The sequence below is a fragment of the Maniola jurtina genome, chromosome 9 (assembly GCF_905333055.1).
Source record: "Maniola jurtina chromosome 9, ilManJurt1.1, whole genome shotgun sequence".
NCBI classification, from domain to species: domain Eukaryota; kingdom Metazoa; phylum Arthropoda; class Insecta; order Lepidoptera; family Nymphalidae; genus Maniola; species Maniola jurtina.
This window is the reverse complement of record NC_060037.1, coordinates 12,916,973-12,935,081: the sequence shown is the minus strand read 5'-3', so window position 1 is coordinate 12,935,081 and position 18,109 is coordinate 12,916,973. Positions and strand designations below refer to the sequence as shown.

Here is an 18,109-nt window from a genome sequence, read left to right as displayed (position 1 = left end):
CGTCAGTAAACCGACTTTACAGACAACCAATTTTTTTCGTTTGAAAGGTGGCTTGATCGAGAGTGTTCTTAGCTATAATCCAAGAAAATCGGTTCAGCCGTTTGAAAGTTATCAGCTTTTTTCTAGTTACTGTAACCTTGTCGGGGTGTTATAAATTTTTAATTTACACTTGTAGATGATACAGTCTTGTGCATAGTGTTTATTTGAGTAGCACTAGAATTTGGAGTCTTTAATTTAAAATTTATTTTCCGTCCTTTTTATAAGAAAGCAATATTGAGAAGAAAGAGATGCAGACACTCTAAATTTAGTTTCGAGAAAAACATTAGAATCGACGCCATGTCTTGATAGTTTTCAACTGATTTGCAGTTTGCCACCAAAAGTTGCATAAATTTTCAATATTGTTTTGCTCAAACTACGTTTCGCAGTGCCAACAAAGTGAGCCATAAAACTGTTGTTTATACATCCTAGGTCATCATTCATCAGTAAAATATTATGTTAAATAGCTACAGACTGCTTTGTGAACTCGTAGACTGGTTTTACCTCTGAAATATTAAAAAAAAGTAAAGTGATTCGTGTCGTAATTCATAGTTGACGTAGCGCAATGCCGATTTTTCCGATTTTACAAATAGATAGACGAGTTTCAGGGTGAGATCTATAGGGCGTACTTTGAGTTTGCTCAGACTTAAGGAAGTTTCGGTTATAACGACACCGATTTATGTCAGTGATATCTTGTATTAACAGTGTCGTCAAAGTTCGCTCTCTATATCTCAGCCTTGGTGCTGATATAATATGACAATGGTTTTAGGTTTGATTTAACAAACGATTTTTACTGAACATCTTGAATAGCTGTCGAATGGAGGGCGCGAAGACTGCGGTGCGTGTTTGTTATTGCTGCTGGTTTTTGACGTGACAACGTCTTATAATTCGATAGAGCCGGCTGCACGCACGAAAAAACATGACTCATGCGGCGTTACCTCGCTCTGAGGCGTTCCATGTAAGGCTTGAAGTGCAAGCGAGAGCGCGGAACAAAGAAGCACAATCGGCCTTTGTTGTCACGTTCAACTATCGTCAGTAAACCGACTTTACAGACAATCAATTTTTTTTTTTCACGCCGATTGTCAGCGTTTACAGGCTAGTAAAAAAGCTGACCAGTCAGCGCTGACGAGTGGCGCTGAGCTACTAGCTGCGTGACAAAGTTTGGACGATTGCGGTACAATGACAGCTACAGTATGACGATTGCAGTCATCTCTGATTGACCGATCACTATTGGCTTAAATGCATTATTCAGCAAGAATACCTAAAGGACCACAGTCAAAATGGTACCAATAACACTAACAGTTGACAGTTTGCTAACTCCAGTGTTATACAGTGTGTATAACACTTGCAAATATTTCAATTTATAGTCAATTTCGAATAGTTTATCCTAATTGGGCACCAATGTACACTTTTTGATGGTCAGTTGTTGAATTTGTAAGATGTATTGGTGATAATATAATTAATTACGAAAGCTACGAAGGTCCCAAACATGCCTAGATTTTCATGGTTTCTTTAAAATATAATAATTTCGGGAACCCCATGTGCCTGGGAAGAAAAAATTAAGGAATAAATGAAGTCCCAATAGGCCAAACATTACTCAAAAATTTACTTTTGGTACCAACTCTCTATAAATATTGACGGTTGTCCTTTTGTCAATCACAACTCATCATATTGTAGCAATAAATAATTGATGTATCTTTTCCGCAATCGACCAACTGCACACTGATTGGGCGGTGACTGTGGACTAGGTATGTGCCGATAGTATGAGGTGTCGAGAATCAGCGTGAGAGAGAAACCAGCCTAGAAAGAAAGAAAGGGAAACGAGTCTTAACTCGCAGAGTTGCCAATTGGCTTGAATCTTGAGTCTTGAATTTATTAGTTAGGCTGGCAGAAAGTTGTTGTTGGCTTTATGGAAAGTTCTAGAAATGCTGGCCACTATATATGTTTTCGGCCCGGTTCGTAGGATTTTCTTTGCCCGCTCTACGACAGTAGATACCCTGGCAGGGGCGGGGTAGTGATATTGTTTAATACAATATCGTTTTGAATTGATATTATTGTAAGAATACACATAGATTAGTCGCTTACGGTTTTTGTAGTGTTTTTGTTATTTTGTAAACTTTAACACCTTTAACGATTTTTTTATAAATAATATTAAATCGCGCAATTAACTCCGTATGACTACTTTTAATATTAAAATACAATATATTCGCGAAATTCTCAAATATTTGGACCATTTTTGGCTAACACCTGTTTTATACATTAGTATAACTTTGCACCTACATAAAAATGCATTTTATAATTCATAGCTGTATATTAATTATTATGTATAGTATCGATTAATGTTTAATGAAATATCGTGCACGTGTCTGATTGGTTTTGCGCCTTTTTGGTTGGCATCATTGCGGATTATACAGTTTAGGTAACCGAAAATAATTTGAACGCGTGCTGAAATAATTTTCAAAATTGCATAGACTATCTATCATTATTGCATGAGTACCGTAATTATTACTTTAAGTGTATACAGATTTTTATTTAATTTACATTGTTCAGACGACCGCAATTTTAAAATGGAGTTTTTAAATGTTTCTTGATATTTTATCATTCACCCAGTGAAATCTCAGTGACTAGTGTCCGTTTATTATTAAAAAAAACATAGACTGTGTATATTGATAACAACATCAAAACCTTCGATTACAGTTCGCCCGTTTTTGGGCATTTAACATAAAAATAACCACGAAATAGTTCCTCATAGTACCTACTAATAGAAAATGTGCATTTTCTTTATTATTATATTAATATTTTATTGCAGTAAGTTAGTGATGTACTCGCGATAGTTACGAAGTCGAAAATGAAAGCCTGGCTGGAATGGAAATGTCAAGTTTTAGTCGGACCGGGTTGGGCATAGATTAGAATGATTGTAATGTAATTGTGGCGCCGTGCTTCCGACCAGGCTTTCTGAAGGTTGATGTTTTATCAAGCACATGGTCAGCAGAATCGTAAGTTTTGAAGGCTTTAATTGTGTGCGGAATGTGCCTTGCTATGTACATATACATATATAGATAATATTAGGTTTATACTCGAATTAGTTGCAAGAAATATTTTTTTGTGAGAAATATTATTGTAGGAATATAGCGTTGTTCTTATAAGTAGTGGTACACGAGGAGGTTTTATATTTATCGTGTTAAAGATTCGCAGTTTATCTTCCACTAGGCGTAAAAATGTACATAATAGGGACTAGATCATAGATGTATGTCATCTTTTTTTTTATAAACGAGGTTTTTTTCTAGTAATTGTTTTTTTTTTCATAACTGGAGAGTTACGAATTCTCGAATGTTGTACCTGCATTTAATTTTTTTTTTTTGTTAATCTTGACATAAATAATAAAGATAATAATGAGTTAGTTATTTCGAAAATAACATTGGTTTCATACAGTGTTTAATGAAAAATAGATTTACATAAGGAAAAGTCAGTAAGTTAATGGTTTAATAGTAAGGAAGACAGCTTTATATTCGATAGACTAATCGAGATAATTAAAGCAAAGGCAATGCACATTATTTGTGACAAGGCACATTTCCACCACTGCCAAATGGAAAATATGAATAGAAAAAAAATTAGCAACTTGGTTTGTATATTTTATATATAAGGTTGGGAGGATTAAGTCATGTTATAGTTTAATTTTATTATTACATTTTCTTTGTATAGTATCCTTTTTGTAAGATTTAACATCTAACCGTTGTTTGCGGGCTGCCGATCGAGGGATGTGAAAAGTTTTTTTAATGCTGAGCGGTTGGCAGCCATGTTAGAAGATGGCGGCGGGCGCAAACGACGGTTGCCACCACGCCGCTACAGAGAATGCAGGATGCAAAATAGATTCCGCCTAACATTAATGTTGCACTTTGCAATCTTTGAAGCGGCGTTTAAAAATTACAAGAAATCTTGTGTACTTACCACGCCTTGAGTTTACGGATACTATTAGTATGAGGAGAAAAGTTTTTGGTTTTTGTTCCTTAATTATGTGTATCGAAAGATAAGATAATCATTAAATATGGAAATAAACGTTTGTCGGACTGTGCAGAGGTGGGAAACGGTAGGTTTAGATATTAGATTGTGATTTTTATACTTATTGGTGTATATTGGGGAAAACGCAAATGGACGTTCAGATTCTGTGATTTTATGTACCTGTGTGGTACTGTTGGGGAGCCGTTTCCCAAACTCTGCTCAGTTCGGCTTAAAAAAATATTCTGATTTTTATTTTCTTATTTCCCTTGCCCTTATCCTTGAATACTCTAAAGTTGGTAAATAAATGACATTTTAATATAAATTTGTTTACCAACATCCACTGTAAGATTCCGTTCATACGGCATTAAAGTGCCTGTCAGCTGAAGCGGAGCGAAGTGGAGACGTCTTCATCAGACCAATCGGATTACACAGAGATGCCGTAATTAAATGTCATAATATCATCTATCAATAATCTGATTGGTCTGCTCAACACACCTCCACTCCATTTCGCTTCAGTGGACAAGGAACTTTAAGGCCCGATTTTCACCCAAGCTGAGCAGAGAGATATGTTCACACGACTAATCAGATTTTAAAAGATGACTTGCTAATTTTTCACGTAACGTACCTATCAAGAATCTGATTTGTTGAATGAATACATCTGTCTAAATATAATTCTATGTAGGTACTTTTGTATCTGCTACTCATTTAGTGACAATTAAACCATCAAGTTGAACACACGTATCGGTGTTTTTTTGTTAGTTGTTACTCACAACCTCTTCCATAAAAACGAGCAAAACTCGATCTTATCCCGCTTAAACATATGGTCCTTCGAACCGGATTCCAGAACCGCGGCGCACAGTGCCTACGTGACTCGCTGGCAGTTTTTTTTAATATGAAGTTCGCCGGCCGCGTGTTCCGTGAAACCGAACGCAATTGAGCACATGTCAAAATTCTTCCAAAAAAGAATACGCGAGTGAGTTTTCTAGAGAACAGAGATTGAGTTGAGTTTTGTTATCACGAGTTTAAAGCACAATGGAAGAGTTAGTCGCATTCCAAAATGAGTTATTAGAAAACTTGAGACGCTCGGACAAAAACTTTCGAAAATCACCAAAAGACAGGCTGAGGAGAGCTTATCTTGAGTCACGCCTAGAGATTTTAGAGCAATTATGGAAAGAGTTCACGGAAGGTCACAAGGAGATCATTTACAAAGCGAGCGGCCTGGACAAAACTGTAACCGTAAGTTATCTAAAGGACAACACGTATGAACTGTTTGAAGATTTGTATTTGCAATATAAAACAACTCTGAAGGAAACCTTGCAATCGTATATTTTGGAGACAAATACAACGCAGACCTTACCGCCAACTACTGAAAAATCTATTAACGAAGTGAAGTTACCTGTAATTCAATTACCTATTTTTAATGGAAAGTACGAGGAGTGGCAAACCTTTTACGACTTATTCTGCTCTTTAATACACGAAAATAAAAGACTTTCACCTGTACAAAAACTACACTACCTGAAAAGTAACCTTAAAGGAGAACCTGAGTTAATGTTGCGCAATTTACCTACAACTGACGCAAACTACCAAGAAGCATGGAGTCAATTGGTTAAAAGATATAATAACAAAAGATATAATTGTAATGCAATTCTTAAAATCCTTTTCGGACAAAAACCAATAAGTATGGAGTCTGCATCTGCCATCAAGAACCTAGTCGACACAACTTCAATGTGCATCAAAGCCCTAGAAAACACAGGAGTAATGACTGAGAGCTGGGATCTTTTCATAAACTATTTAGTTGTTTCAAAGTTAGACACAGAAAGTGTCAAGCAATGGGAGCAAAATCTCAGCAAAGAGGACGACCAATTACCAACCTGGTTGCAATTAAAGGACTTCTTGGAGGCGAGGTTCCGGTCTTTGGAGATGATAGAAAGCAGCAAGGCAGCGAAACGGTTTACACCTCCTGCGAAACCAAAAGCGTTCCATACTAGTGTTGACAAAGAAGGTGTAAAAAGTGAAGTGAAGTGTGCATTCTGTAACATAAATGATCACTACATTTTTAAGTGCAAGAGATTTTGTGAAATGCCAACCAAGGAGAGGCAGGACTTTGTACAGAAGAGTCGTTTATGTTTCAACTGCCTTTCTTCCTCTCATTCTGTCTCTAGGTGCAAAAGTACAGCAAACTGTAGACGGTGCTTTAAACGGCACCACTCGCTGATCCATTTCGAGAAAGAAGATAAAGAGCAGAAGGATGAGAATTCAAAAGAAGATGAAACAACTTCGACAGGTACTATGAGCGAGGTGCAAAAAGGTAAGACTAATGCTTTGTCAAACTTAAACGACTCACAAATAGTGAGTAACTTTTCTAGTAAGCATATACCAAACAATGTATTATTAGCGACTGCGAATGTATTTGTTAGAACTAAAAATGGTTGTAAGCGAGTAGTGAGAGTTTTGCTAGATCAAGGTTCACAAGCGAGTTTCATATCTGAATCAACTGTACAGTTTCTTAATTTAACGCGTAAACCAGTGAGTGGTTGGGTGTCAGGTGTGGGAGAAGGGCAAATGAGAATCAAACACATGGTTTCACTCATCGTGGAATCACGCCACAATCCCAGAGCTTCAGTCCGTGTAAATGCATATGTATTGCGTTCACTAACAACACTGTTACCCACTACTAACCTTAGCGCTCCTGAGTGGTCAGACTTAGAGAATCTAGAGTTAGCAGACCCAGGATACACAACACCAGGAAGAATAGATATTCTTCTTGGAGCTGAAGTATATAGTGATATATTGCTAGATGGCATCTTAAAACACCCGCAAGAAAACTTATTAGCTCAGAAAACAATTCTTGGCTGGGTACTATCAGGGAAGATGTCACGGGAATCAACTTCAGCGAGGAGAAACATTACAAGTTTACATATCAATGTCAAGGAGGATGAGATACTAAAACAATTTTGGGAGATGGAAAATGAGCCAAATAGTATAGTGAAGAACCTATCAAAGGAAGAAGAAAGATGTGAAGAATACTACAATTCCACAACCGTTAGAGATGAAGACGGAAGATACATTGTGAAATTGCCATTTAAAAATGAAGAGCCAGAGTGTCAATATGGAAATTCAAGAGAAATAGCAAGTAAGAGATTAGAGATTTTAGAAAGAAAGTTAAAGAAGAATGAGAAACTTAAAGAAGAATATACAAAGGTGATGGATGAGTACATAAATTTAAATCATATGACAGAAGTTGACGCTAAGGAGGTAGGTAATCCTAAGGCTGTTTACCTTCCTCACCACGCTGTCTTGAGAGAAGACAAGACTACGTCTAAGGTACGGGTGGTTTATGATGCCTCGTGTAAGGACGGCATCAATGGTGTCTCTCTGAATGACTGCCTACTTGTGGGACCTAAGCTGCAACAGGACTTGCGACACATACTAATGAGATGGAGGACACATAAGGTATGTCTTGCTGCAGACATTGTCAAAATGTATCGAATGATACGTGTAGCTGAGGAAGACACAAACTTTCAGAGATTGCTGTGGAGATGCTCACCTGATAAACCTGTAACCCATTTTAGACTATTGAGATTAACATTTGGAACTGCATGCGCGCCATATCTGGCAGTAAAAACTCTACAAAGGTTAGCTGAGGATGAAAAAACAAAGTTTCCCATCGCAGCTGAGATTACTAAACGAGATTATTATATGGACGACCTACTGACCGGCTGTGATAGTGTTGAAGAAGCTTTCCAAATTTATGAAGAAATGAATAAATTAATGACTTTGGGTGGATTCCAACTACAGAAATGGTGCAGCAATGATGACACACTACTAAGCTACATTGGACAAAATAAAAGAGATGATGATTTGATCACAATCAAGGCTAACAACAGTCTAGTCAAGATATTGGCAGTGAGTTGGAATAGAACAACAGATACATTTGAGTACACATTGAATTTACCAGACATTACACAACCTGTAACCAAAAGACAAATTCTTTCTGAAGTAGCTAAGCTCTACGACCCGCTTGGTTGGTTGGCCCCAGTTGTAGTTTTAGCAAAGATCTTGATACAGAAGTTGTGGAAAACAGGGCTACAATGGGATGAACTTATTACTGGAGAATTGTTAGCAGAATGGTTGCAGTATCGAGAAAAACTAAATAATATCAAAAATATTTCTGTACCGAGATGGCTGCACTACGTTCATAAAGCCAAAATTGAACTACATGCCTTCGCTGATGCTTCTAAAGTTGCATATGGAGCAGCTATATACGTTCGAGTCATTAATGAAGATCAAGTCTACACAACTTTAGTGACAGCGAAGACAAAAGTGGCTCCCATAGAGAAGGAAGTTTCAATACCAAGACTTGAACTTTGTGGAGCAGTGCTGGCAACTAAACTTATCTCAGAGACATCTCAAGTAATGAAGATACCGAAAGAAAACTTATACGCATGGTCAGATTCAATGATAGTTCTAGCTTGGTTGAAAGCTGGTCCGAGTAGATGGAATACATTTGTTAGTAACAGAGTTTCAGATATATTAAACATACTAGACTATGAACAGTGGGGTCATGTCAGTACAGACACCAACCCAGCTGATTGCGCCTCACGAGGATACAATGCTATGGATTTGTCGAGTCATGAGTTATGGTGGAACGGGCCAACTTGGCTACTTACACTGGATACAAACAGAAACATTTCTGAAATTGAAGATACACATGAAGAGGAGAAGGTGAGTTTGTTAATTGCTTTATCACATACTGAGGAAGATCTAATTTGGAATAAATATTCATCTCTATCAAGAATGTTGAGGATAATGTCATACTGCAGAAGATTTCTAAATTTAAAATTATCTAAAGATAAACGTAAAACTTTTAGTACAGTTGTTACACCGAAGGAAATGAATGAGACTTTAAATAATTGTATCAAACAAGTTCAAGCTATTGCATTTAATGAAGAAATAAAGCAATTAACATCTCAAGGGTACGTGCCTAAGAGGAGTCAGCTGCGCAAGCTTTGTCCCATTTTGGATCAAAATGGAATTTTAAGAGTTGGTGGCCGTATCCAAAAATCTCAAGTGGATTATGATGTACGGCATCTTATAATTTTGCCAGCTAAGAGCCATCTTAGCAGGTTGATAATTGTAGATGCACATCAGAGAACTATGCATGGAGGTCCTCAATTAATAATGAGTTATTTGAGATCAAAATACTGGATCCTACGTGCGAAGGTTCAAGCAAAAAAAACCTACCGAGAGTGTGTTACCTGCATCAGACATTCGAAAAGGAACGTCACACCATTAATGGGCCAGTTACCAGAAGCAAGATTAAAACCCAGCAAACCATTTAAGTCAGCTGGTGTAGACTATGCCGGGCCAATTAATATCAGATTTTCACCAGGCAGAGGCTCGAAATCATATAAAGGGTATATATGTCTGTTTGTCTGTTTCGTTACCCGAGCAATACACCTGGAAGCAGTCACAGATATGACTACACAAGGTTTCCTCCAGGCATTCCGTCGTTTTACAGCCAGAAAAGGTCATTGCCAGGATCTCCATAGTGACAACGGGACGAATCTGGTGGGAGCTAGCAGACAGCTCAAGGAAATGTTCAATAACGCTAAATCGACTTTTCCAAGGGAGATAGCAGAGTTGTTAGCCCAAGAGCGTACTACATGGCATTTCAATCCCCCGTATGCAAAAAATTTTGGCGGACTTTGGGAAGCGGGGGTGCGTAGCACAAAAACTCATCTTTTAAAAGTAATAGGAGACACTACACTAACGTATGAAGAACTTTCTACTGTATTAGCACAAGTAGAAGCCTGTTTAAATTCACGACCCATAACTTTGTTAAGTGATGACCCAGAGGATCCCCTCCCGCTGACACCTGGCCACTTTCTGATAGGTGAACCTCTGATAAATATACCTGATGAAAATTATACTCAATGTAAAATATCAAATTTAGACAGATGGAGACTAACACAAAAGATGGTTGCTGATTTCTGGAACAGATGGTATAAGGAATATCTTGTCAATCTCAATCTCAGATACAAATGGAATACAAAAACTCCTGATCCAGAAATCGATGACATAGTTATTTTAAAGGAGGATCACATGCCACCTTGCAAGTGGTTACTAGGTAGAATAATACAAAAACATGTTGGGCCAGACAATATTACTCGTGTAGTTACAGTTAAATGTAAAAATGGTGTTTATAAAAGACCTGTCAACAGAATTTGTAGAATAACTAAACAAGACGGTGATTCTTAACTTCTTTATTATTAAAAAACATATTTAACAGAGATTATTTTACATTATAAGAATTGATTCTATAACTAGACTATATAACTTTGTACATTATTGATGCAATCATAGGCTAAGCATATGAGTACTGTCTTCGACTAACTTTGATCAGCACACCAATGTTTCTTATAAAACTTAACACTAATTAATTATTAATTCTGTATAAACTTCAGTTATTCAACCATGATTTTTACATAATTGGTATGGTGATCAGTCAAACTTGTTGCCAAACAAGGCTATAAAGGTTATTTCACTGTGTTATAATTCTTAGGATTAAAAACTTATGCTAAATTAATTTACTCTAAATACTGGGTATCAATTATGCTTAAGAGCTGAATCACATACATTTGAGTACTTATGAACTAAACTTTAAGCCTATTTGATATCTAAATAATCTTGAAGGTAAAATGATCACTTAGGTACTACTTACAAACTATATTATGGCCTAATTGATTATTTGCTTAATACAGTGTAATTATGTATACTTCTAACTAACAATGTGTGTAGGTAGGTACTTATACTTAAATTTAAAGTGTTTGTTTAACTTAAATACTGTAGAAAGCTTAAATCTAATGAAAATTGTAAAAATTTATAGGTATCTAGTACTTACCATATTACTTACCTTAAAAACCATTGATACAGTCCACATAGATACTTACTTCTTGTTTCAAGTTGTTTACTGAGTTATTGATATATTATATTTAGTGTTGTATTGTGAAAGGACTGCGTCCTTTGGCGGGCGGAATGTCTAAATATAATTCTATGTAGGTACTTTTGTATCTGCTACTCATTTAGTGACAATTAAACCATCAAGTTGAACACACGTATCGGTGTTTTTTTGTTAGTTGTTACTCACAACCTCTTCCATAAAAACGAGCAAAACTCGATCTTATCCCGCTTAAACACATCTCTCCACTCCGTTTAAGTGGAAACCGGGCCTAACACATAAATCTTACCGAATACACAGAGGCGCATATAATTAATTCGTTTGTACTGCAAAAAAACGTACACAGTTATAACCGCGCGCGCGTGCACGGAACTATAGTTTACCTCGCAAGTGATTCAGTAAGATTTATCCTGCAAAAAACGCACTTAACTTTACCTATTTAATAGGAAAGTTAGCTGGTATCGAAAACTTCTTTATTACTTGCTAAAAGACAGATAAGTAATTCTCTAGAATCACGAAAATATATTCTAAATTCTTTCATTAGTAAGACAACCAGATATTTGTTCTGAGTAAGAAAATTATTAAGTAGACCTACCCAACGACCTACATATTCGTTAACAAAATTTATCGATAACTTTTTGAAAAGCACTGCAACACTAAACAGATACCATTAAGTTCAAATTCAAAGTAGGCAATTTTTTGAAACGTTGTGTTGACTAGAGTGACAAAGTTTTAGTTGAATAGTACAAATAGGTACCTACGTATAATAAGTTTAAACAAGGAATAATAAGCAAACAGAAAATCTAGATAGGTAATTGTATATTCAATACTCGATACTTGTAAGTAAGTGAAACAGAAATAGATGAGTATACTCACTGTAGCTCACTGTATACTAGTCACTACTAAGTACGTACGTTGTTAGCCTAGAGATTGTAGAATAGATATAATTTAACAACTAGTATATGTATGAGTTACAAATAATAAACAAACATTACACGTGACGAAAACACGGGACTCCAATAGTTACATAAGTTTTCTCAACACCTTGTCGACCTTTTCTAAAAATGGAACGCATCTCTACCGCAAACTATAACTGTCAGCTGTCAAAACAAAAGTGAAGTTAGTTAGTGTGTGAGTGAAGTGCGTGCGAGTGTTCCGTGATGGCTTTGAGGTCTGTGATATCTTCTAAAATACCAATGGTGATTATTTTGGGTGCAACAGGTACGGGAAAAACTAAATTGGGCGTGGAATTGGCCCAAAAATTTGGTACGGAAATCATCAGCGCAGATTCGATGCAGGTTAGTCAACATAACCTCAAAAACAGTTTTGTTTATGCAGTGTTATGATGTTTTTCTGCCTTTGTATCGATATTTGAGGAAGCTATTTACTTTGAAACATACATTTAGTATGTATTGTATTATTTTTGAATCTCTTTTCTAGTGATTCTTGGCAAATCTTGAATCCATGAGACAAACCTAACCTCTCATGCCACCTGTTACTTCCCTATTAGGATTATCAGCACATTATTAGCTCTGATTTATACAGAATCATTCTTAGCTTTGTTATTATAATAGCTATGAAATTATGAGAAGTTATTTTAGTCATATCGCAGTATGTTTCCAACTGTGCCAATAAGTTTCTTGCAGTTCATTTCTATATACACTGAATCAACCTTTTTAGAAACATAGTTTTACTTTAACTTAAACATATTCTTTCTAAAGAGTGTCTTTATTTGATTTGTCACCTAATTAAGTATGCCTTATTAGCAGTACAGTAAGTGATGTAGTTTCTCATAGAATACGCCCAAACATTTTCCTCATGTAATACAAGTTGATTATACTTTGTATATATTATTCTTTATATATATGATAGTATTTTTATTCATAAACTTTTATATTACTCCAAATAGATCCACACTCAATAATTATTTACATTTTTACTTTGTCCATTTAATTATATACTATAACTATCATAAGATAATTCAGCTCATCCTGTCTTTCAGTTAGAAAGTGCTTACCTCAAGAGTGCAGAATAGGATCATTCAAGTTTTAACCAATATGTAGAGCATCAAAATCAAAATTTCATGTAAGACAACTAGCGTCTCTTATGCTATGTCTGTAAGTGTACCAGTTCGGAATGCAACAGTTGCTTTTTAAAATCATAAAAAGTTTAAATACATGTAACAATTTGTGAGCTACTGAAAACTCAGACAGTTGCTTTCATGCAACTTTGCCACTAAGGTATTCATCAGTTATTACATAATAGCCATAAGCCTCAATCACATATAAGTGTGTTTTTACTTTTGTTTTTTGTGTTAATTATAATGGCAACTCTAAAAGTTATTTTGGAACCATAATATTATAAATACATGAGGTACCGGTGCTAAGCTGGTGTAGGTAACTAGTTTCTGATAAATCCCTATGTATAAATATTGTCACTTAATGTATAATCAACTCTCGGATAAGTTCCTATTATACTTCAATATTGTTACTTAATATTAACATACAACAGACAGACAATATGTAAGACCAGAAAACACCCAGGAAGTAAAGAAGATTGTTACGTTAACCTACTCATGTACAGGACAAGCCAGTTCTTATTCAAAGCGGCATGTCTATGGAGAAACAGATAAGTGATCAGATCTAAGGTTGAAATATATAGAACACATTGACTTTGCTTAGACTTAGTTTCGGTTAAAATGAGACAGATTTATGCCAGCCTTATAATGCTGTCTCTTTTTAACAGTGTCTTAAGTCTGAGTAAAATCCAAGTCCGCTCTATAGATCTTAGCCTTACCTTTAAAACTTATTAACCGACTTCAAAAAAAGGAGGAGATTCTCAATTCGTCAGAATCTTTCTTTTTTTTTCATTCAATTAATGAAATTCTGAGTGGTACTGATTCTGATTACAACAAAATTTTAGAGTATTTACATCTCTTTCTTACTAATGTAACATGAAAAGGACAGTTTGACAGTTTTAAATTTAATTTAGATTGGATCTGAGAAACACATAGTGGCAGGAGAAACTCATTGAAAAAATAAAATTATCAACATACAGCTAAAATTGCTTTGTCAAGATATTTGGGATTTTGCATGCAAGTTTCCTTGCATGCAAAAGACCTATATATTATAGGTCTGCATGTTGCAAAAGATTCATTTAAAATTTAAAATTTAAATTGAGTAAGTACCACTTTAATTTTTTTTAATACTCCTTTTTAAGTTAATTAGATTTTTTAAAAATTCTAATTTACTTTTTACTATTGCTTTTTTCCTTGAATAGAACATTAATTTTTTTTTTTTTAAACGTTAATGTCCTTAAATAATAAGTAAGATTTTTTATTTAGTTTTTCAATTTCCTTGATACAATCTACTTCTGTGCCCAATATCATATAAATCAGTTAGAAGTATGGGTGTTTAAGAATCCCACGGGAACTCTTTGATTTTCCGGGATAAAAAGTAGCCATGTCCGTCCCTTGGATGTAAACTAACTCTTTACCTTTCATCATAATCGGTTAAACTGTTGGGTCGTGAAATGCTAGCAGATAGACAGACAGACACACACTTTCGCATTCATAATATTAGTAAGTATGGAAGTATGGGTAAAAGCAACATGTTTTTAGGGTACTTCAAAAGTACCTCAAAAGGAAAAACGAAACCTGTTTGTCTGTCTGTCTGTTTGTCTGTCTGTCTGTCTGTCCGTCAAGACAGAACCTTCAGTGCGCGAGTCTGACTCGCACTTGGCCGGTTTTTTTTTATTTATCGACCCTGATTCTGATGTTTATTATTAGGATGAGTATTGAGTATGTACTATGTAAGTACTTAGTAGGTATATACATACTTAAATAATTATTATGCACCGATTGAACCGTGAATATCTACACTTCACGATAGCGTTACAACTTCCATAGATAATACTAGCCGATGCCCGCGACTTCGTCCGCGTGGATTTAGGTTTTTCGGAATCCCGTGGGAACTCTTTGATTTTCCGGAATATAAAGTAGCCTATGTGCTAATCCAGGATATTATCTATCTCCATTCTAAATTTCAGCCAAATCCGTTCAGTAGTTTTTGCGTGAATGAGTAACAAACATACACACACACACACACACTCACACACACACACACACACATACAAACTTTCGCCTTTATAATATTAGTGTGATTATGAAAATGTATTGAATATGGTTGTGCAACAGTCACACAGGGTGAGTATATGAAAGTCATTGTGCAATCTCGATTGCGACATACTTTGCTCTGTTTATTTTTGGATATAGGCAAAATAGATGACTACTCTATGGTCGAACTACTTATGGTCGAAATTAATAACGAAATCACCTATTATAACGGCGAAAGTTTCTATGTGTGTTTGTCTATGTGTTTATTTCCCTTTCACGCAAAAACTACTGGACGAATTTGGCTGCTTAGAATGGAAATAGCTTATACCCCGACTACACTAGCGGCACGCTATGATGGCCGGTTTGACACATTACAATAGTGATGTGGAATGTCAATTTATTCTCGAACAAAAAACAATTAAGTTTTGTTTTTGTACCTGATTAAATAGGTTTAATAAAACAAAAATGTATATGTTTATTTAATTTATTTGAACGAACTGAATATTTGAACGAAAATGAATATACATACTTTATATGCACACAAGAAACATATGAATACAAAAGATACCAAAAAAGGTGCCACAAAAGGCCATAATTAATCAGATTCGTCCATACTACTATTTTCACTGTCGTCACTGCTATCATCACATACATTAATAATTATATGTTCGTTTTCTATAATATTATCTATTTTCACATCTCTTTCATAATCTTCCCTTATTAATTTAACAGTTCTATTCACAACCTTTTCCCAGTCTCCTTTAGTCACATGTTCACAAGCTTCTTCTAATAATTTTAGCATTGCACTGACAGTTTATACTTTTCGAAGCAACGTCAATTCGAAACTGCTTTGTTTTGCATTGAGCATTGACGCGAGTTTGCCGGAGGTAGTAGTTGTGCTAGCCAGCGATCCTATGTGACGATCGTATTAGATTCCATTTTTAAAAATTTATTGATATTTTTTTGCGATTTCAGAGGTTTGTCCACATAGTGAAAATTATTCATATTCACAAGTACATTTACCCCTTAAATGGTGCAAACTGATTTTTCTACACTTGTATACATTTAAGAAATCAATTTAATAAATAAATTTTGAGTCCTAAACCTAAAACTACATTCGATAAAATTTATGAATCTCTGCACATCACTATCGTCAATAAAGTAATACAATTATTTCCTTCAAAGTCGTTATCAATTAATACGGAACTTCATGAGCGGACAAACGTCAAACCGGCCATCATAGCGTGCCGCTAGTTTAACAGATCATCGTCATTTTTTGTATGGGTACAGACAAAGTCCTTAAGAGTGACATAAGCTATTGAAGTAAATTATAGAGAGTTCCCGCGGGATTAAAAAACCTATATCCACCCAGACGAAGTCGCGGGTATTATCTAGTTAATAATATATTCAATTTACTTAAATGTATAAGGCACGGCTGGCTGACTGACTGATCTATCTACGGACCGGGCTAAAAGGCATGCAGATAGCTATAATGACAAAGACATCCACTAAGAGAGGATTTTTGTAAAATTTACCATCTAAGGGGGTAAAATACAGGTTTGAAATCTTAAGTATATTTTTCTTAAAAAAAAAAAACAGTTTGATGGTGTGGAAAATAACATGTTCTAGGTATATTCTTTAACAAGTTATGGTCTTAAAATGTAAAAGCAGCCATTTTCTCTCTCCCCTGGCACGCTCACCGCACTCTCCCGTAAAAGGTCATTAAGTCGCATTTTTACGATTTTCACTTTTATTTCATTTTTTACCTGCACAGCATTTTTTTTGTAAACCAAATGTTTTTTGTATTTTAAAAGTAAGGAAAGGAATTAAAATGTAAAGATATTTGTATTTTTGCTTCGGGTGCAATAAAAACCGGTCAAGTGGGAGTCAGACTCGCGCACCGAGGGTTCCGTATTCCGACATTTCGCACGATAAATCAAAAACTATTATACACAAAAATAAATAAAAATCTGTTTTAAAATGTACAGATAAAGCTTACCGATAAGATAAGATTTTCATATGATACCCCACTTAGTATAGTTATCTTACTTTGAAAATTGAAAATACTAATTATTTATTTGTTCATGAACACATTTCTTTTTGTGATGTTACCACAAATTCACGTTTTCGGATTATTTCCTATACTTGTGCTGCAAGACCTACCTAACTGCCAAATTTCATGATGCTAGGTCAACGGGAAGTACCCTATAAGTTTTCTTGACAGACACGACAGACGGACAGACAGACAACAAAGTGATCCTAAAAGGGTTCTGTTTTTCCTTTTGGGGTACGGAACCCTAAAATTATTCAGAAACTCCGTTTTGGATGTACCTACCTAATATTCGCCATATCGATTTTGATTTGAAATTGTAGCCAGTGTCATCCGGACCATAACAATGAATCGATTGACAACTCATTCATGAAAATCGGCTCAGTACTTTAGTTTCTACGGCGGAAAATACATAAATACAACTGTTTAAAAATACTCGTAATCACAAAGACTGCTATCTGCTAAAACCTATCTTCTTATCTGGAATTAAAACATCTGCGATGTGCGAATAATGAATCAGTACTATCGTGAAAATTATCATTAATTGATTGAGTAAATAATACACGTTTTTCTTGTTTTTTTTTTTTTTTTTTGCTTTATTTATTCTCGCATATTTTATTTAATATCACGTACGCCGATGAGCGGTTTCGAAATCGAGATTGTTATATTGTCTTGGTTTTAAAAAGTTGTGTCTTATAATAGTCAGGTAAAACACATAACTACCAACCCTATGGTTTCCCTTAGAAAAGTGAAGGTTGATCAGTGATCACTCAAAAGAGGCGCAAGTGCAGATCGGCAAATTTTTTCCAATCAGACAGCATAATGATGGAGGTAAACAGAGCCAGGTAAATTTCACCAGTGTCCGAGTTTGTCTACTCGTTATATAACAAGACGGTGCCGGCTAGCCTTCGGACAGGTCGCTGCCGTTGCAGTATGTGCGTGAACGTGA

At 35.4% G+C, this 18,109-nt stretch overlaps 2 protein-coding genes across 2 annotated transcripts in view; both read left to right on the top strand.

The window, feature by feature from the left end:
• Window positions 1-4,941: 4,941 nt before the first annotated feature.
• On the top strand, window positions 4,942-11,154 carry LOC123868524. The gene is made up of 2 exons (XM_045911076.1): window positions 4,942-7,963; window positions 8,489-11,154. The coding sequence occupies exons 1-2, from the start codon at window positions 5,068-5,070 to the stop codon at window positions 10,294-10,296; spliced, it is 4,704 nt and encodes a 1,567-aa protein (XP_045767032.1). The 5' UTR covers window positions 4,942-5,067; the 3' UTR covers window positions 10,297-11,154.
• Window positions 11,155-11,989: 835 nt separating this feature from the next.
• LOC123868535 (tRNA dimethylallyltransferase) overlaps window positions 11,990-18,109 on the top strand; it is a 313,525-nt gene continuing 307,405 nt past the window's right edge. Inside the window, exon 1 of the mRNA XM_045911093.1 lies at window positions 11,990-12,294. Coding sequence (XP_045767049.1) covers window positions 12,157-12,294 — 138 coding nt within the window. The 5' untranslated portion in view covers window positions 11,990-12,156. The remainder of the gene's footprint in view (window positions 12,295-18,109) is intronic.

Coding starts and splice junctions, on each gene's coding strand:
- LOC123868524 (XM_045911076.1), top strand. CDS start 5,068: ATGGAAGAGTTAGTCGCATTCCAAAATGAGTTATTAGAAAACTTGAGA. Junction 7,964..8,488: donor GAGTTGGAATAGAACAACAG/ATACATTTGAGT, acceptor ACGCATGGTCAG/ATTCAATGATAGTTCTAGCT.